The sequence below is a fragment of the Melanaphis sacchari genome, unplaced genomic scaffold, assembly GCF_002803265.2.
Source record: "Melanaphis sacchari strain LSU unplaced genomic scaffold, SCAv2.0 Contig78_pilon_pilon, whole genome shotgun sequence".
Taxonomy (NCBI): domain Eukaryota; kingdom Metazoa; phylum Arthropoda; class Insecta; order Hemiptera; family Aphididae; genus Melanaphis; species Melanaphis sacchari.
The window spans coordinates 152,246-175,665 of NW_020271554.1; the positions used below are offsets into that span (position 1 = coordinate 152,246).

The 23,420-nt window shown below is 27.7% G+C and overlaps 1 protein-coding gene across 1 annotated transcript in view; it reads right to left on the minus strand.

Moving 5' to 3' along the window:
* The window catches only part of LOC112601442, a 70,480-nt gene extending 50,194 nt beyond the window's left edge, over window positions 1–20,286 (minus strand). The window contains exon 1 of the mRNA XM_025349082.1: window positions 20,192–20,286. Coding sequence (XP_025204867.1) covers window positions 20,192–20,249 — 58 coding nt within the window. The 5' untranslated portion in view covers window positions 20,250–20,286. The remainder of the gene's footprint in view (window positions 1–20,191) is intronic.
* Between the last annotated feature and the right edge of the window lie 3,134 nt (window positions 20,287–23,420).

Consider the following 23,420-nt stretch of genomic DNA (forward strand, 5'->3'; position numbering starts at 1 on the left):
ATAAATATTTCGCAAAAAATGTTTGCATTCTTTAAATTCTCCGAACTGTTTGTATAATATATGACATTTTCGTACAGTTTTAATAATCATTTAAAAAGTTTTATAACTAACTAAATATTTTAATTTAATATCCAGGTATTGGTAAACATATGTAACGCTTGATTTTATTCATTAAAATATTCGTACATTTATATAGCTTAATATAGAAATAAATGTTTGTTTTAATAATATGTACCTACATTTCCAAATTGGGAATTAGTTATTAGTGGACTTTTACGAGTGGGCTCAGCAGTCCCGATTCAATTAAAATGTCTTCAATTGTTAGAAAATTAATTTTATTTTTAATCGATATCGACACGAATGAGTTAAAACATCTAAAATTAAAAAAACTATACCTACACTTTTAATGATGATAATAAATAATAACACTCTAGAAAGAGTAATCGTTTTTGGGCTGCCTGCGTTGCTAAAAAAAATATATAGATATATTGAGTTGAACTAAACAGTTATACAAGTTTCTTAACTAATACATATACTTTCTGAAGAAGCCAATTTTTCAATACCCCTACTTATACATAACAATATATTATAGTAGTAGAATCACAACAGCCATGTAGTCTATAATAATGGATAAACTAGGTAGACGTTATTGATACATTTATCTAATGTAAAGAATTCTTAACGAAAAAATCTAGTTGTAAAAACGTAAAAAGTTATTAATGGCTACGCGTTTGGCGTTCGAAATGATTAACCATAAATAAATCCAAAATGTCATCGGTATTTACCTAACCTATGCATTTAAATTTGACGCATATACGCATTGTGTCGTAAAAACTAACAGCTTATATCCATTCGTAAATCGAATAAATATATCCATGAATAAATGAATCGTAATAATAATTGTCTTAAAGAGTATACAACAAAACACATGTTTGGTGTCAGTTGTATTGGAAAACATTGCTCAAAATCATAATTAAAACTTTAAATCAAAATCGTTTTTTATGAAATACTATAAATATATATATATATATATATATATGTGAGTTTGTGTGTGTGTATGTAAATTTTTTAATACAGTGACAATGACAACGTTTGTATTAAGCCTACGTTCAATAAATCGAAGTGAGCTTCGCCAAAAAGTCCCATGTGGCAATATACCTATTCAATAATAATAAAGGGCATTGAATGAAATATTATCAAAAATACTTCATACAGTAATACCAGCTGCTGTGTATATAATATTATATTGATATACTTTAGAAAATGATGGCCAGGCTGAAGAATATTGTTATATTATTTAGCACGAGTATATATTTATATATAATACTGCGAGCAACAAGTAGCAAAGGGTAAGTCAATACGAATTTATTTTTCAACATTTCCTTTTTTTTTCCCTTAAATATTTTGTATAAAATCACTTGTGCATTATTTTTTGTGAACATATTTTGACGGATGCCTACGTTAATATATTATATGACATACTATATTCAGTGTTTAAAAGACAGATCGATAATCAAAGATATACGCTCATCAAAGCAATACACTCCCGACTCAGATAAATACTCTCATATCACGAATATTTTTTTTTTAGTGTAATTGGTTTTATACGTGACACATATATACGTGTGTTATGTATTCATTTATCTTGCGTTATGTATAAATACTCTTACAATTAGGGTCTTACAACTAACAAAATGTAATTAAATCGACTTACGTGTACAAGTGTACGACTTAAAAAAAATGTAAATAATATTTTTATTGATTATTTTTATGAAGTGTTTCTTTGCAATAAAATTACAAACTTAATACGAGCACACAATTATGTATCCAAAATAAGCCCTAAATTACTTGTCGAAAATGGTTATTGAATACCTAGTCAAACGCATACATTATATAAAAATCATTTATCCAGAGATAATGGAACAAACCAGAACGTTATTGTTGACTAATGTATTTTGGTCTATCTTAACTGTGTTATTGTTGATTTAATTTTATATTTTGATCTGATATCAAATTAAAACTTATTTTGGTTATTGAAATTATTAAGAATATTATTGCACTATTGCTTTTAGTATAGAAGAATTGAATTTTTTCAACTGAAAATTTTAAGTTAACCATAATATTATATAAAACTTAGTATTTTCTAAGGATTTGGAAACTTTTTACCGTAAAACTGAAAATATTTTTTTTTTGTTTACTTAACATCCTGAACCGAAAAGCAGATGCTGTGTGTTCACACACTTAAAAAAAAAAAAAAAAACAGTCAAAAAAGAAGACAATAACATTGTCATTTTTTTTTTTTTTTACTTTAATAGTCTGACTTATTTCTTTTACGGTGAAGTATTTTTTCTTCTATTTATTTATTTTCTTTGTAATACCGGACGTCTGTGTTTGATTGATGACCATATACATTGCTGTACATCCATAATTTATAAATGATGCTATCCTATGCCATTAAGGTAACTGTAAGTTACAAATAATTCTAGACTAATACCGATGTCGAAAAAAGTCCTCTTGTTTCATATTCAATCTATCAGTTATTGTTGACAAAAACCGAAGTTTGCTTGACTCATATTTTTGACATCATGATAAAATGCGAAAACATGAAATTGTATAATATATTATAATAACAGGAGTAAAATTCATTAGAATATTAAATTGTTAAAGTTCGCCTAAATATTAACTTTACGAGTACCATATTTTAAATATAATGTACATAAATTGATGATATTAGCTTAGAATAGGTATAACGTTATATTGGTAAATTTATGTTTTAAATCTTAACTTTGATAATTTATTTTCAAAAAATAAAAATAAAATTTATGTGCGTCGACAGTTTGTAATTTGATAAATAAGCTAGAATGTTGTATAACCTATACTGAGTAATAAATGTAATTAATATAATAAAAATATAAATATATTTTTTTTTTTTTTTTAAATTAAATTTTTAATTATGCCCGACTTGATAAAGAAACCAGTATCTTAATAAAAGCTAGCTTGTGTGAAAATTATTAGTTCTTTCAAATTATGTTAAAAAATGTTTACGTAAAAATATTGGATAATACAAAAAATCTGTTAATAGAAGTATTTATACAAAACAATAATTTACCTATTACACATTTAACTTATATTAAAATATATACATGGATTTAATATCACACTATATATATATATATATATATATATATTTATCTGAAATTTTCTAGAAGTAAGCTACGTAAAGTATTATATATATATATATATATATTATAGTTTAATTTAATATTAAAAATAAAATATTAAATTGTCTTCATTTTAAATCTGCTTAAGTCAAGGCGTAAAACTACTGATGAGAGAGCCGTTTAATATTATACATGCATTACGGTATTGTATTTTAGTCTACAATTTAAATAGGGATATATTCATTAGCATTATGTGTTCAATTTACAGTTTACACCTGTGTAGTAATACTAGTAGTGGTTTATATATAAATAATATATAAGTTATTGCGCAGTGCAGTCCATTACAAATCGACGGAAGATAAAATGGATTAAAATATAAATAAAGCCTCGAACGAAAAACGTCAAACCATTAACCGTCTGGAAAAAAATAAACACGTGGAATAAATAAACTAAAAATAAAAAAATAAACTATTGCAATAAATATATTTTCCCGCGTGTAATTCATTGGTCTCTGCAGAAGAGCCTCCTATTAGGTCCAGCGCACAATATTATAATGTTTTAAATTTTCTGAACGCATAAATCTACCGCGATCGTATTTTTTGTCAGCTTCTGTCTGTATGTAATATATTAATATATGCATTGTATACACATGTTTTACACTAAATACACGCTACACGCACACTGTTGGCCTTATCTTCATTCAACAAAATATTATGTACGTTACCTATACACAATACAACATAATAAATAGTCATATTATATAGATACGATTAAATGCGACTTGGCTGCGTACGGTACAATATGTTATTATATACACAGTTTACCTGATTGCAATTATATCGCTACCATTATAATGGTCGTATTCATAACGTTACGATAAACGGCATCGATTTCATCTGCATAGTAACATAATAAACTGAGTAGTTAGTGTAGGGAACTACAAAGAAATTTTCGGATCGCATATTTTATCCGGAGTTATGACAAGTGCGCAAGATTTGACCGAACCTACCTGTAGGTGTAGTATGTTACATACGTACATCCAATAATTTTATGTATGGCAGTATATTAATATTATTCATAGGAATTCCAACTTGATTATTAAAGACTATACATTTATATACGGCCGAACATCGAAGTCAATATATAGTCTATCATCGGTGTATAATTGCATATACGCATATATACGCAATCCATATTCAACATTTATTATATTTCATAATTCATTGTTCCAATGTATAATGTATATGCAATTAAAACACCATTAGCATCATTTTAATTTCTTTTTTGTATTTTACACGAATGCAATACAGCTATTGAACTCAGAATGTGTATCGTTTACAAATATTGCAAAGCTGTTATTGTTTTTACCCCAAACGGAGACGTCAAGACTATTACACGTATCTACAGTAAAATTTAAATGATTTATTTGAATCTTTATTTTTTATTTATTTTAAAACGTTATTCGGGTTCATTAGACGAACAGTGTACACCTAGGAGAGTAGCAGAAAATAATATAGAATGATGTTGTGGCTATATAATATTTTACTTGCACAAACTCGTGTATTTACAAATGATTTGACGGTAGGTCAAACTTCTAATACCTACCTATTACAATATGTAGGTAGTTGGAAATTATTGGGTTATAGTTTAAATATAATGAAAAATATTTTGAGATTTATAAGTTATATTACATTATTATTATTTTTCTGTTATTGTTAATTAAAGACTGGATCTTCGTGTAATTGCAACTTCCTTTTTATTGTTTAATTTAATTCCTGTAGAAAAAAGTTATCAAGAATTTATGAATTAAATTAATTAAATAAAAAGTTTTTTCTTCAAAAAACTACACGTTTAATTTAAATTGTATTTCATAAAAATCAATGTTTTTTATTAACTCAGGTATTCTGGTTTTAATAGTATTTTAATTTATAGTTTAAATCTATAATTTAATTTAAGTGATACGATGTTAATGTAATAAAAATAATGAATATGTGAACCATATTATATGGGGAACTAGTGATTAGTCACTTTTATACAAGAAAATTAACCCACTAATCATAGAAATGTACATAATAATTTTTTTAATAAACTGTAATAAATTCGATTAAAGTATATATGTTTTTATGAAAATTACTGTATTCAAGAATCTTATAATATGAAATAAATAGTTAAAAATTTAATTTTAAGCACCTAAATTTAAATAGTTGTTTTTCTCTAATTATTGCTAATATAAAAAAATTTAATTTTGCATAATTTTACTGATTTCTGAATTTTAATTACACGTTTTCTAGATATTTGATACACAGTAATACGATTTTTACTTAAAAGTTATATCCTTCTTAAATTGTATACCTAGTATCCAGCTATAAAAACTAAATACACCCAACACCATTATCTGATTTAAATTCTTAGGTAAGATGGAATTGGAATATTCGCGTATCACAATTATTTAATTATTCATATTATGACTAATTAAGTGCCAATAGACAACAACTGATTAAACTATAAAAATATTTGTGTATAAATGGTATTTTTTGAATTCAACGATCGAATATATTAATCGAATGTTACAAAAATAATGGAATATGAAAAATATTTTTATAAACTGAAAATGATTTTTTTTCAAAAAATATATTTTATTGTAAAAGTTGTAAAAGTAATTCGAAGAAATCTATTATAATGTCACATACAATGGTCTAGGAATCGTCATTCATATATGTGAGTATCGCGTGACAAGTGTCCACTTCAATAAACGAGGGGTGTATTTATATATCCATAATTTCTCATAGGAAACGACGAAAACAATAAAAACGTGAAAGTCTTGTAGCTGTTCAAAAGTTTCTATTATTTTCGTTAAATCAAATCAAAAGTTATCCTAAAAATCATAACGTAATCAAATGTTAAGAATTTAAATAGTTTCACTCCGTCTAACCCTTCTGTAAAGCCCTTTCATATAGAACCAACAATCGTCTACCTATGCGGATAGTAGGAATATTCGGAATATTAAATGTGTAATATGTGTAATAATGCATCGTAGATAAGTGAGTAATAATTATTATTTACAGTGTCCGTTTTGGAATCCCACCGCACATAAATCTATCAACAACACTCATGCCACTGTCGTCCACGAGAGGTGCATAAATAATGTCCGAATGGCTCATTAGCATTAACGCCGTCACATCCTTCATCTGTTGACGCCACTAAAAATTTACGAAATTCACAAAAGCTGATAATTTCTCCCTATTCCAAACCGGGCTACAGTCACGATACACACCTATAGAGCGCGATCGACATTACACCATAGTCTCTAATAATTATAAATCTCGTTGAGGTTTTTGAAAATTGTTGTTTTTCGTATATAAACCCATCGTGTGATTAAATATCAAATTCGATTATCCGCCAACATATATTTAAAGTTGAAACGCTGTACATTGTGTTCGACACAATCAATAATGTAGAGATGTGTTTCCCGTGTAATCGTATTGTCACATCATTCAATTGAAATATAATAGTCTCATCCTGACCTCGGGATAGTGCATTTATAGTCACCATTTTCTACGATCAGAACTGTTTAGCGATGCCGATACCGGTAACCGTATTATCGGTAAGACTTGGCAGTCACGAATAAGCTTCTATTCTTGTAAACTTGCACCTTCGTAATACCTTAGTACAATTTCTATGCACATTTATAATTGATATGAGATGAAACACAGCTTGACGTAATACAGTTATAAAACCATTCTGTTTCACATGTCTGATTAAATTATATTTTTGAAATGATGATGTATCTCAGTTGTTATTAAGTAGAAAAAGTGACGAAAAAAAGCTATTAGTTATACAAGTTATGTTTATTATTATTTTTTTTTTTATCAGTCTTAGGTGAATTCTTGTAGACATTATTGTGACTCAAAGCAGATGATATTATAATTCACACTTAACTTATCAATAACCAATGTTCATCATTATTTTTCTTTAAAAGTTTATAATTATTCTTATATACTCATTTTAACATTTTGAAACTTATTTAATACACTAGGTATTAGATACATTACTATTTATATGTTCTACATGATTTCAGGAAGTATGTATCGTTTCTAAATCATTAATATTTTTGACTTATGATTATTCCATGACTTAGGTAATAAATTTAGTTGAACTATAATACAACCGATTTGATAATTAAAAAATATAGAAGTTATTTTATGTTATTAATTATAATTAATATAATTATTAAATATAATAATTATATATTCAACATATATATAATTAAAAATATTAATGAATATTTCCTGGATTTAGCGCAGAAATTTGACCAATTTATTGATTTTGATCTGTTGTTAAATAAAGGTAATACTTAAATATTCATTTTCATATTTTATTTTAATAAAATCGTACTTAGAAGAACTTAACTTCTCCATATGAGTGTTAGGCACTACTTTGTTCTCCATAATCGATATTGAAGCTTGTGTTTCTCAAGAAGTAGCGGTAATTACTTTCATGCTCTATATATTGTTAATCAGTCCATATTATCTCTAAACAATAACGTAAAAGATTTTGCTAACAAAAAAGTCTTTTTCGCCATTTATTCTGATTCTAAAACTGCTACGCTATATTTGCAATCTTAGATCTCTTTTTTCTATGATAAAACAAATAGAAAGTAAAAGTTCACTATAACAAGTAAATAAATTACAGTTTCACTGTATAATTCAAAGAATGTGAAAATGTCACTTTTTATGATTTCCTCTACTATTACAAAGTACTCGTTACTCAGGGCTTAGGAGTAACATTTGACCGACACGCAACACCTCACCTAGGTAGCACGTATAAACACTAAAAGAAAACTATTAAATTTCAGAAGCCGGTAAGTATGTTTCCTTCTAACATCTAAACACGTCACTTTAAATCATAAAATACTTATATACAAGTTCCTTTTCAAACAATTTATTATGGATGCAATATACAAGTTGGAGTTTCAGCAAAATCATTAAATAATAAATGATTACTAATGAATTATCTCCCCGCTAATGTAATTTAACTTATTGTAAAAAATATAAATAAATTAAAAAAAAAAAATGAAATATTAAAATGTATGTGAAAAGAACAACGCTTAGTATTTTAACTGTAAAAGAATAATATTGGATGTTTTATTATACTATACATGTTACTATGATGATATATTCGTAAAAACAATTCACCACACATACAATTTTGGACCGCTGGGCGTTTTATGATATATGTTTATCCTAAACAAACAGTATAAAAAGCATGATAAAACATACGAATACTATTCGTTTTTTTTTTTTTTTTTTTTGTAAATATATCAACTTTATGGTTGTTATCGCTGTGTTCTACTTTGAATGCTAAGTATAAATACTACAACTTGATCGAACGTTTTTATAAAAGTACCAAAAATATTCAAAAAGCTTGTTAAAGGCAATCGGTTAACAATATATTTGATAAACATCTATATGTTTTACGGTGGTGTGTAGTAGTGTATGTTTATTTATTTATTTAATTTTTCAATTACAAGTTACGGGATAACGATAAAAAAAATATACATTTACGTTTTAGCAACGGATTTTTATACAAATCAATCAAGGATTATCCAAAAAACGTTTTAAGCTCAAAACAGAATCAACACAATGAATATTTAATTAGACTCAGAACATTACAATATTCATCCTCTAAAAATGACAAATGTTTTCAGTGGTATTAGCTATTTATTTTGACTTAATTTATTCCAATAATTAGTATAAATTATAAAATAACTAATCAAAAATATTGATCGTAATTGGTTTATAATGAAAATGGGGCTATTTAAGATTTTGTGCAAAATGACGAATGTATTGATTTTACAAATTGATATTATACGTTCATTTTTTTTTTTTTTTTTTTTGTATTACATATTAAATGTTGACAAATAAAATGATGGTGATTTTTGAATCTAATTAACACTTTTTTTTTTTAATAATAATAGTTAACAATTAATTTTTTCAAAATATATTTTAAATTAATAATTTTATAAAATTTATACCACTAACCTATTCACATCATTCTACAGTATAACAATGATATAAAATGTAATATTTTAATAACCGATTATGTAATTTATGTGGTGTTTTCAAAAAAAAAAAAAAATGAGTTTATTATACTGTACCTACTATTAATAGAAAAATTAATTACTAATAATAATATAAAATATTAAAAAAAAGTGTTAAGTATCCGATATCCATAAATATTATAAAGGCTGACACAATAATTTCACACAAAACTGTTTTTCATTTACATCATTGTATTCAAATTAAACGCATCCATTACCATAACCTACTTAATGAAGGGGTGCTTTCGAAACCTTCTACAAGTATACAGCACAGCTACTTCTCTGTTAATTTTTTTCTCTTTAATATAAAATTAATTACAGTAAATATAATATGATTAAAAAATAGGTAACATATTTATGTAATAATTAAACATTTTTAGATGTACTTAATACCTACCACTAATACCATGTTTTTTTTATCTTTAACTAAATTATACAACATTAATTTTACTGCAGATAGTACTCTCAATAAGCATTAATACCTATGTTTAATTTAAAAATATTATCATTTTACTTAAAAACAACTATTATTCTCTTCAGTTTGGTCAATCTGAATGAAACCGTATTATTTTTTATAGCATTTCCGTAATTATCTTAACTTTTAAATGAATGTTAATTTAGTTTTCTTATCTTCTTCAGTTTTTAAACATTTTTGATCTAATAAATACTAAATCGATGAATAATTGTGTTTTAAAAAAAAAAAACTAATAATAAATTACTGTCACATAAAAATGTGTTCTTCTTTGTCTATCTCCAGTTAAAAATAGAAAGAAAAACCAAAATCGTATCTCCAAATTGGTTTTCCGCACTCACAATGTATTAAAACACCACCTTTGATTAAATTTATAATGGTAATCAAGATTTCAGAATGATATAACTTCATCTCCATTAGTTGTTATAAATTATAATAAACCTAAGCGAATTTTCTTACATCAACAAGAATACATATCGCCCTTGTTTGGTTCAATTGAATATTAATATAAATTCACCCCTTATTATTTATTCTACACAAAATATTCTTGAATAATAATAGCTAAATAATATTTATTCATTTTACAAACTGATATGTATAACATTATCAAATTTAATATCAATAAGTCTTTCAAAATTACGACATCAAATATCTCCTCGTTATAAATTACGTCTGTATTTATAACCAATTAAATAATCTTGACATATTGAATCTTTGATATTTTCTTCTATATACATTTTTGCTCTAATTATAAAATTTTTTAAAACTTTTTTGAATTTCTTTCCAAAAATAAATTTATAATGTTGTAGATACTCAATAAACGGCATATTTGAAAAAAAATATTTATACAATTTTTCTTATAACTATAGGTATAACGTATAAATATAGATAAAATATAAAATATATAATTTTTATAAAACTAAAATAATACTGTTATAGCTATAAGTTATTGTAATTTATTCTAATGTACTTACTCAAATTTAGTTGATAATATTCAGAATAAACTTATAAATTATAATATATAATACGTATGCTATATTATAATACTGTTATAGATACTGAAATATCTATTTACTAATATATTATTTATGATACTTCAAAACTGTTCTAAAAATTGTATTTGTCAAATGGGTCAAGTAGGTAAAAGATTTATTTAAATAATTTATTTTCACATAAAATGTTTCGACAGATACACCCTACGATTCGTCTCTGTACACATTACATACCATTAAACATAATCGTTGCCTCTTTGAAAAAATGTGTATTTTAATATCAATAGTAAACCTATTAAAAGTACGATTTACAATGTTTACGTACCGTGAAAGTGAAACACACGATATAAGGATCATTATAAAACTGAATACTCCTGCGCCATTTGCTACATCCTGCCAAGAACAGTCAGAAATTAGTTGACATTGACTTCGCATGCCAAAAATGCATAATTTCTAGACTCTTTAAGTACACTTTGAGTTGAAAAAAAAAGTAAAAAGGAGAAAAAAATAATTTTTGAATGCAGTAAAGCAGAACACTGTACATTAGTTATAGTGTGATTAAAAAAGAAAAAAAATTTTTTTGATTAATATGTATAGTGTATACTGATACTGAATAAAATGTATTCGTGTAATCATGAACAAAGGAGTAGTAATATTAGATAATATTTATTTCTAATGAAAAATGTAGATTTTGTTTTGAATGTCAAGCAAACAATAATAAGGAATATACGATATATGTATGCAGGATTTATCATTATTATTTTTTTTTAATAATACGTATAAAAATGTAAAAATCTAGGTAGTTAAGTTTTTTAATTTTCTTTAATGATCAAACACCGAATTATAAAAATGAAAATTTGACGATTTCTATTATTATCCCGAAAAAAATGGCAGAAAATTAAACGTAAATAAGATTTAAAAACGCAATGTACACCTATTAAAATTCTATATTGTTAATCAATTACTGCTTATTAAACATTAGGAATCTACGACAGTTATTTAAGAATTATTATTATCATTTAGTATATGATTTAGTGATGTTTCTATATTTTATTGATAAGTTATATTGAAATATACAAATACATTTTTATATTATTATGATTTACTGCCGTAACAAAAACTCGATGAAATGTATTGGTTCTAGTCCGGTAGTCTGTTTTAAATCGAACACGATCTTTAAAATTGTTATTAATTTTTTTTTATATTGTTTTTTTTTCCGACATAAAAATAAAAATATTTATGTAATATGAAAATTAAGCCATTAAATATTATGTATAATATTATTGATGATGTATTATTATGTTTCTGTATAGCCAGCAGCTAATTCTTATGATGTTCAGTTTCAATAAATATTAAAAGTTTATAGCTATAGTCCATAATGCCATTAATTCATAATGAATAAACGTTGTATAGTTGAAGTATAGTCGAGTTGAATTAAATTTGATGTTATGTTTTCATTGTTAAACAAAATAATAATAATAGTAACAATAATAATTGAAACAAATGGTTATCAAGACGATTGTCGCCCGAGAAAAGAGACGGCGATACACAAATCGATGTTTGAGTTATTGTTGAGTGGTATTAAACTAGGTAGTAAATAGTGATACCAACATTATTTCTCGTCAACTTAATTTAAAACAATTAAGTAAGTTGGCAGTAACAATTACTTTTTTCGTTTTAATTTTAAGCACACACTTGTGAGATATAAATATTTGTCTTTGGTAAGCACAGTTATCATCGACGTCGTCATACGTTAAGTAAGTGTGGAATTCGTTGTTGTTTTTAAAAATTACGTGATACGAACATACATCGAACATAACTTTTGGCCGTCACTTGGACGTAACTGTATCCTTCAATACGTCCCGCCAACGGCGGCAAAAACGAAAAAAAAAAACGGTCGCAAAAAAAAAAAAAAAAAAAAAAAAAATCAAACAAAGGTAAACGAAAATATTTACACTACTTCGTAGAACGAATAAATAATTCGAGAGCGAATCTGAGCAATGAGGTGTCGCGGCGGCGATGTGAACGTTATCAGATTCTTTTATGCGCGTGTAACGTGCCTATTATTATATTTTTTTTTCGTAAATCTAAAAAATAACAAAATGACGGACGTGTAAAACGGCCCCGTCAAAGGTTTTACGACTCGTTTGTCGCGGGGCAAAACTCGTGACTGGGGTGGAGTACCCTGTATTGTGCAGTCTTGACCGCGTGCACACAACGGATTATCCCGTCGCCGCGCCGCCGCCGCCGCCGCCGCCGTTGATATCGTATTATGTAACGATGTTATATTAGCCCTTCAAAAAGTTAAACGTCGAATTTAATATTTTCAACGTTTATTAAAAAACAAAAATAATATATATATATATATATAATATTACCTATTTATGCCGGGCGAAGGTAGGTGGTGGTGTGCGTATACTACGATAAAAGAGTTTATTGTTAAACACTTTTGTCGCGATACAACACGGAAGGTTTTATCAATACCATTACAACAGTGTGTACGGCGGCGTGTATAATAATATTATAATATCCGCTGTACGTACTATATATACATGACGTCTCTAAACTTCCGTACCCCCTGTCAGACGGCTGCGTACACCGAATTAATAGTGAGCTCCAACTCGATGTGGGTGCGCTATTAAAACTGTAAGACGATCGCGCGCGTTTTTTGTCCACGTAAATCCGGCACGCCGTCCGTGTTACACGATACGCCTACAACATATACGTTTGGATAACAGCGATAATAATGAATATTATAATCATTGGTATTTTTCCCGCGATAGATAATCAACGCGAGTGCAAATTCGTCTGATTTACAGGTGAAACTCGTTTTCGATTACTGTTGTTGTTATTATTATTATTATTATGATTTTTTTAATAAACGTAATACACGCGGTAAAGTGCGCTGTAGACGGTATTTTTTTTATCATAATAAATGTCGGACGTTGCGCGTGCGTTTGACAAAACATATTCCTCCCTTCGTTGATACAAACAGATATCGATTTACTCTGTTATTGTTTTCAAAATGTATAAATAAGTTGTTCTTGCCATGTCAAAAAAAGAAAAATGTACCTATCTACAATATATAGTCACAAACTTTTTTCATCTCTTACTTATTCATTTTTTTTTTTTTTTTACCACACTATCTAACATTTATCCGTTTATGTATATCGGCAGGACAGTTGCAAGTATTGAAGTATAAATCACACTTTGATCAAAAACACGTTAAATTCTATTTCAAAACAAAAATTAACTCTTGCTAAGAAAATGTAGTAAAATCGATATCGATATAATACATAATTGCATTTATATGTTATCGTATATATTGTACATTTTTACGTGATTCAGCGGATTAATCGCATCTTAAAGTAACGTATCTTCACACTCTTTACAGTGTCTTATAGAGTTCCCTCAAAATGAAAAAATAAAAACACATTTGCAGGCTAATCTTTTATTTAGCATTGCTTTTAACTTTATCTAAACCAAACAGGTACGAAGACACAAAATATGCTATTGTGATGGTGTACTTTTCTGGGGACTCGTAGAATCACCATTGGCATACATATGTATAGCTTATCAGTCCGTAAATATTTAAATGCGCTTAACGAACTTTACGTAACGCAATAATATAAATAAGCAAATATATGTTAACTATGCGTGTAATAATATATTTAAATGTGTATTTTGTGTTGGTGGATAAGTGCTTTCTGTATTCTAACAGTATTCCATGGTATCATTTCGACGTTTATTTTTTTATCTGAAACATTCTTCGAATAATCGCAGTGATCATCATTATTTGTTATGAATTATTATTTTATTTTAAAAGTGTAGTTTAAGAGTTTTTCTACATGATCTACAGTCGTGCTTTAATAACTCGATGAATCCGCGTGATGTATATGCTTATTATTAGCTCTTGGTTATTACCATTGGGTCCCGCGTATCTAAACAATGATTTTTATCATTCATGGTGAAAACTTAAAAGCTACCAACTACTTAAACCGACCTTCTCGCAAAAACGTTTTCAATCTTAAACGACATCATGCGTACCGTCTAATTTTATTAACGATTTTCCGGGTTGATTGATAATAATGATGAAAAAAAATATGCATAGATCTACAATAATTATAATAACCCCGTGATTTGTCATGCGACATATCCGACGATAATCCCGTTATTATACACAGCCGGAATTTGTCACCCTACCGTGATCGGATGTTTTTCGCGGCATGATTAATTTTTGTTTTCTCATTGAGGACATATTATTATTATTATCATTAATGACCCCCGGAAACTCGAAGACCCGATTCACCACGGTGCATGGTCCACTGCAGACATTCAAGGGCAATCGGCAGTACCTAGGAAACCGGGACGTGCTGCGTTTTTCAACCATTGGTCAGTACGTTTTGTGTGCTTAAAGTGTCTGTATATTGCCAGTGAATTCCATTGATAAAATCGTAAGTAACAAAATGCTATATTTTATTTAAATTATTGCCTTCTTATTTTGTTTATTATATCATTGTTATTAATATTACTGCAGTGTTTTGTTGCTAAATTGTTAGTATTACTGTAGTATTTTGTTATCGCTAAATTATGAGATGTACTTATATACTTGGATAAAATAAATGTGTTTGTAGTTAATGTAAGGGCAATCTATTGATTTTCAAATTATTGTTTCAATTTTCTCAGCTGTTATATGAACATGATATTAATTTTTAAAATAGATTGAAATGTGATATAGTATTTTAACTTTTGAGTATAAATACGAAATAGGTTTTGATTAATTTTAAATATCATCAAATAGAGTTATAGAGTTTAATATAAATTTAAGAATGTTTTGTTTGTGTAATATTAAACCCTATCAAATAGTTCTAGGAAAGTAGTCCGATACCGTCAGAAAATGTATACTATGATTTATAATTTATTCGATTATTCCGCGTTACATGTTTTTTTTTTTAAATTTTTTATTAATTCTGAATATATATGTTTTTACATGCATAAAAATTGTTCATAATAGTTTTTGAATTAAAAAATTAATAGTTACGTTAAAAACAAGTATTTAAATCAATTATTAAACTAAAAAACTTCAAAAATAAATATTTTTTCTTAACTATGTAAACAGTTTAATTTATAATACCTAGTTTAATTGAAAGTAAACAAAAAAGATTTTTTTTTCTGTTAATTATAAAAATAAGTAATGTACAGAATAATTTAAAATAACATAAAATGAATAATAAATAGGTGGGTAATTCGTTACACAATAAGTAATTGAAGGTAAACCCAGCAACTGTGACAGTGAAATGAAATTATAAATAGTTTTCGAGAAACTAAATCCAAAATATAATTGTTGTTAATTCCTAGTAAACGTGAATATTATATTTTTAAATGGAAATTCGTAAAAACGATTAATTCGTCCTCAAAAGTTAACATTTCAAAGCTGTAATCACACATTTAACAAACGTGTTAAAGATGAACTAAAAATAGAAGTAAAAAAGTAGTAAAAAAAATTGACTACGCTATTAATATTTAACAGTTCCGTTCTATTAATTAGTTGTTAATTAAGTTATTCGATACTTACATCATTAACATGTAATTTTCTTAAGCCTGCTGTAATATATAGATTTAAAAATTAGTACTTTTTTATGTTTTTTTTAAAGTGTTGTATTTCTAAATGGTTAATGACACGCATAGTTTTAAATCTCTTACAACGTGTTTATAAGTTAAATACAATTCTATTTATTGTGTATCAAAAGAGTAGAAGAAAAAAATAAAATAAAAATATACATAGTAAAACGTTATAAGAACATAAAAATTAGTTGAAAAAAAATTCTAAATGCTTAATTCAATCATCAATGATTGGTTTAATTCTAAATAAAAGTAAAATTTTTTCTTGGCTAAAAACTCAAAAATTAGTTAAGAATTTATTTAATTTAAATCTTACCAATTCAATAGTAGTTCGCATTGAATTCAGATATCAATTTATTGAACTGTTATTACATTTTAAATATTTATTACATTTTACTACACTCTGGCTATAGACTATACCCAATCATCGAATAATTGTAACGCTAATTTTATCTATTTGATATTTAACAAAATCTATGATAAAATTATTCAAATTTAACCAGCAATGAATTTATTTGATTAATTCATTAAACTCTATTTCTATACACTTTTATATCACAAAATCCACTGTAACAGAATTGTTGACTCTAAGTCAAATAAAACACATGTATTAGCGTGCGTATATAAATATAATTAGTATAATTTTCGCTTTTACCGGTGTACATAATTAATTCAAGTTATAAGTGTGAAACAATCGTGTATCGGATTGCTTCAGCATAGTTAAACATGGTACAATACGGTTACTCTGACGGGCACTATAACGGATTTACATCATAATTATATTATCGTTATTATTACGAATAAAAATGTGCGTGCGATTTAACAAATTTTATACCTCCCGTCGGTTCACAGCAGCCAAATGTAATATATAACATATTGTTTCATAATGCTGGGCGTTTTCATAATAATTCACGTGGTTTGCTGGGAGAGAGAAGACTATATGGTTAATATTTTACAGTGGCGTGAGAAATTTCTAGGCCCTCTGCCCCGCTGATCGTAAATTATACCGGTGTATATTTTTGTTTTATATTTTTCGAGTCCCTGAGAAGACCCCGTAATAATAATAATAATCATAATATAACGTGCACACCCGTGGCCCATTGGACACGAATTTATTCGGTGTGCGTGCACGTCTCTCCTACACCCAACATCCCTGACCCTTCGCCGCAGCCGGACGATAAATAATTTAACCGAATTCGGAACTGCAAATATTTTTTATGTGTCCGGTAATTGGCCTCCCGGTCGTTACAGGAATAACCGGACGCAATGTCCGCCACCACGCCGACCCGTACACGCCTGTACTGACTGTTGAAGTCTGATTGATATCTCTAACCCGAGACAACAGCGACTGGAGGAGATCCGTCGGATAGTTGAAACAGTTTATTTTTTTTTTCCATTAGTACGTATCCAGAAATCGCTTCCACAATCGTTCTGCTCTTATTTGTAAGACGTGTACCATTGCAACGCATTTACTTTTTGTTAATTTCCATGTACTTATACCACTGTACCAATAAACATTAACTTCTGTTGGATTGCACTATTCACTAACCCATTTCCTTCTTTCATAGTAGGGGGAAAAATTCTCATAGCTCCGTGTAATTTTTTCATTTTTGCTCGATAAACTATTTTCCTAGTTGAAAGTTTCCTCAGTGGTAATCTATTATTAATGGACATCACTTGCTAGTCAATCGCACATATATTAAAAGTTGTAAGTTGAGTAATTTACAACATCATTTATGATTTTCGGCTTCGAATATTTTAAGAAAGTATACATAATATATATTCTTCATTGAGACCATTGAGTTGATTAATGTTTTAATTCAATATTTGTTTGTTTATAATTAGTGCATCACAGCGCATGTGTATAATGTCGTATAGGCAACTAAGAAAATAATTTTTCGAGTACCACTTGCTAAATACTTCAATGATAATATACATTTAAGAACGTTAATTTATATTTAAACATACGTATATGCATATATATATATATATATATATATATATATATAGAAAATTACACTGTCAAAGTAATCTATATAAACTTCAAGATGTAGGTATTTGCGTTTAACCTAGTATTTTAACGATCGGTAAACGGTTCACGCCACTGCAGTGAGACCATATTTTTGTTGCTTAACAATTAATATTAAGTTAATTGAATTCGTCTCTACTCCCTATAAGCATACATTCTCCTCCCCCCTTACAGCCTGGCCATGGACACGCACGCACGGGTCTCACAAGTCGCAGGCATCTCTTCACGGTTTGCCTGTCAAACACACCAGCAAGGACGACTACTCTGTCATGGTGCGTGCCCACAATATACACGTGTGAATTGGCCGCGACTGTGATCTCGATCTTTCGCAGACCACGAGACGCCAACGGATGCGCGGGAAAATTTTTATTGTTTTGATCACTACGACGTTAAATCTGGACAAAACAACTGTCGGCAATTCGATTACAAAATCATTGGGTAAAATATTAATTATTCAGTGGTCTCGAAAACCCGCGAAATAACAGTCACGGTTTTTAAGTGCGAACACTCGAAGATATTCTCACCGTTGTAGGTATCGCATCCACGTTAATGGCCCGCATACGGTCATTATTTCTTTTATTTTTGCGTAGTGCAATACATGCAAATAATTACGAATTCGTTACAATGCATCCATGCATATTTTTATTTTGCGTAAGCAATTGAATAGAAAAAAAAAATTAAACAAATTAATGGCATACACGAAAATAGTATAAGACGTTCCGAAAATACAATGTACATTCCTCTTAAAATGTAGTAATAATAAGTAAAATTAAACCTATAGTATCAAATGAAAATATATAATTTTTTGTATGCTATTCATGCAATTGTTTCGAAAAAAATGTTGTAAATTTAATTTTTAGTTTTGATTTATCGTATAGATGAAAATGGCTGTACTAAATTATTTAAAGTATTTCGGTACTTTATTTTATTTTTGTATGACATTTAGTCATATAATAATTATAATATTAATAATATTTTTTTAATAATAATAACATTATACATAGTATATTAAAATAGAACAACATACTTTTTACGTCATGGCAAACAGCTGCGGCAGATTTTCCATGAAATTCTTTATGGAAATTTGTCAATAATTAGGTATTTCGTATTCATCCATTGATATTATCTAATATAACGATTAGTCATTTAATAAAATATATTTAAAACTTCTGTGTTTTTCTTAACTTAATATGAGTTTGTGATGATGTTATCAGCTCTTGATGACGTAAGAGTTTTGTATAAACAAAATTCACCGTATCTCTCGTGAGTGTGACGATTATCAACGGAAATGTGTTAGGAACAAAGTTATTACCATGATAAATTATCTTAAGTACGGCAAGTACGGCAAACGATGTACGGGTAATCATTACCATTTTGTAAAACAAATTAAGTTGTTGGGACAGTATTCGGCTACCACGAAATGTTTTTGTCGCTTCTGTTATAAATTACATTAAGTTTTCGACCATCGACATACTTTTGGTTAACTATAAATATTTGTCAATCGTGTCAATTATCATGCCATATACATTTTTCCTTTTTAGAAAATAAAACGATTCTTTAAAGATTATATAAACAAATAAATAATGATAGTAATTAATAAACCATAACAATAATATCGGCTCAAGCAAAAATATAAAAATGTAATCGCCAACTGGCATATCGCGTTGTGAGTGTGAGAGTGTGTTATATAGCAATATAATATAAATAACAATATAATAATATATAAGTAATATAACAAGTAAAAGACATCGCGTGTTATCCAAAGAAGTATAGAGAGATGAAAAGAAAAAAAAAGATGAGTAGTAGCAAACGTACCTAGTCTTCTAATTCTGAAAAGTAGGTAATGCAACTGAAGTATTGCCGAGGATTCCATTATTTATTTTGGTGATCCCTTCAACTCCGTACAGTGTATGGAAAAACTTTGGTAAACAAAAAAACACAAATACATTAAAAAAAAAAAAAAAATGGTTGAGCTGGAGAAGAAAATTATTTGGTGTTTATTATTATTTTACACAGTTATAGTACACAATAATAATATAAGATTAATATTGGCTGAGCGCGTTTTTTATAGATTTGGTGCTACCGATTGGTTGCAATTTATCGTAGTTGTCATTGCGATGCACACAATATTCTAAAACGTGTTTGTCAAGGTAGAAAATAAAAAATCATTCAGTTACGCTGCTATACATTTGACATGATGGTACGCGAAATATATGAATAATAGGAAAGCGCGATTACGAATGTATGAGCGTACGTAACACTATATTTCTATATGTATATATATATATATATATATAGAAATCGTATACAGCACGATATTTCCCAGAGCGAAGGTCATAATTTTATTTCTCTTAAAATCTACCTAGCAATATTGTGTGTAGAAAAATCAATATTTTTGTTAAAACTGTTATTTTAAAAATTTCCATTTAAAACATTGCGGATTCCTATATATAGTTATGCAAAGTATAGCACATAATTATATATAAAAATAAAAATGTACTTCTCCACTGCAGTCAATATTTTTGATAGTTGAGCGTTCAAATCGATTATGATTTCAAAATACTCACTATATCAACATCTAGAGACCTATTCAAAAGTATTAATTACTGAGAACTACATCAACTGTTCACAGGATACCCCGTGTGTTATCTCTGTCTAATAAATATGATCCATGGAAAATTGTTCAATAGACCAATTTTATGATGTTAAGTTAAAGTTAAAATAAATAAATCTATTAATGTAGGCTTTTATTAGTAACAATTTGTATTTTGTAGTTAGTTATAACATTATAAATCATTATAATTTTTAAACGATCAGAACTCGTTTCAAAATTTAAACATCAACAAAACATATTAGACAATATTTTTACACTTAAATTTGATAATTAGATAATTCACTGATGTTAAAGTTAACAATACAATAATGGTTTGGCTGAAGTTTAATATTTTATATACTATACGTTTGTGAGACGGAGACGACAGATAAGGTTAGATGGTTAGAAACATGTGGTTTTGGCGTCCTCTTAAATAGCGACTTTATTGTATTTTCGAGACATTCAAATGCGATTTAAAATTCTCCGGTACTATTTCTACATACTTCTAACTTCTACTATATACTACTACTACTACTACTACTACAATACTAATACTATTTACTACTATGAAATGACGTATGTATACACGTTATAAAATACACATAAATGTGTATTACGTTAACCGTCAAATCGGTGACCAGAGAGATGATATTATATGCGAAGAATACAAGTAGGTGTAAGTACGTACGTATTTCGTGATTTTCCTCGCGTCTTCCACATGATTCAATTTGGCGAAAAAGCTTTTAGACAAATTATACAACGGTTTATAGAGGCATAGAGCGTACAGTGCAGTACTACACGTATTGACGCTTCTGTACTGTTAGCCTTGGGGATGCATTACTATACCGCGCACCCATTTTCTCGAGCCAAAAATCACAAGATCCATTAGACATTAGTTATAATATACATATGTATGTATGTGTGTGTGTGTGTTTTTTTTTTTTTTTGTGTGTGTACTTTTATACTGTGTAGTTGTTCTATGCACTAGATCGTTCCCGGGACTTTAATGTCGTATGGATTTTTCGGCGGATTTAAGTCTATTCGTCGCCACTGTTTCAACCCTCCTATATACCAACGCTGACACGTATCGTATTTTTGACGACAAATATTGTGTCTGTTGCCGTTTCCAGTCACATGACCTTGATGGCTCGTTGCCAGCTAAAGTTTATTTTATCTAAACGATAATTATGAGAATACATATTTAAGCCCATATTAGGCGTTTAAAACTTCGAATGATATATTATATAATTATAATTTAATAATATGAGCTTAAAATCTATTTATTATTTTATTTTTTATCATTAAAAATTACAAAATATGCATCCCAAATTTACGATAAATTTCAATATTGTTGTTAGGTTAAATAATACTAGCATTGTTATGACAATAACAGTATTTGAAAATATATTATCTATATTAAAAACAAAACATAAATTATGTTCATAAATTATTTATCAGTTTTGTATTTTAATGACATTACCCACATTAATAAAGAGTTAATTAATGTCATACGCTATTCAAAAATGAATACTCATAATACATTTAGAGGTTTTATAATGATAAGCTCATTTTGTTTGTTATATTCAAATGTCATTGACCTTCTTTAAAAATAGGTTATACTAAAATTAAGATTTTAACAAAACAAACCATATTTTATTTATAAAAAAATCTCAAATTGTACATTTTGAACCTAACCTACGCATGCTTTACGTTAATTTTCAGTTTTTACCGTTTGGATCTTTATGTTTAAACCAAAGAATGATTATCGCATTAAACGTTTATTGGTTTTCATTGCACTTATCGGGCGACTATTTGAAGTTTATCCGTTCAAAAGATTTTTATTAATTATTTCGTTTATATATATAAACGAGTGTTAATCTTCAAGATAGGTATATTAAAACATGACACTTTCAATTTGATCAAAGAGAATTTTCTGCAATCGTTGTATTATATAATTTAATATTAGAATTAAACAGACATTCATCACATGCTAAATAAAACAGAAAATACTTCAACATGCATTTCTATTGCAATCATTTATATCGATGACAAATTTAATTAACTCACGCAAGCTTGAAAAACAAACAAAATAAGACTAATAAGTGGAAGGTGAACGAACGACGAAGTGCATGGTAAATAATATGAAGCTATAGTCTTTCAGTTTGAAATAAATCTAGTTAAAAAATTATAAATTACAAAATTCAAATCCCACTATTCATAAATTTCGGAACCAAAAAACAACAAAAATTGGTTTGATAGGACTAGGTCATTTTCTCGTGACAGTTGAAGTATAAAAATACCAATCGACTCATCGCAAAAAAACACATCGGATAAGTCATTGACCATTGTGAAATTTTATTTTCACATTTCATAAGGTTTACGCGTAAAAGTACGACAAAATGTATCATTCTTAACGCAGAACCTTACCTCAGAGAGTTCGAGGGGCAACAG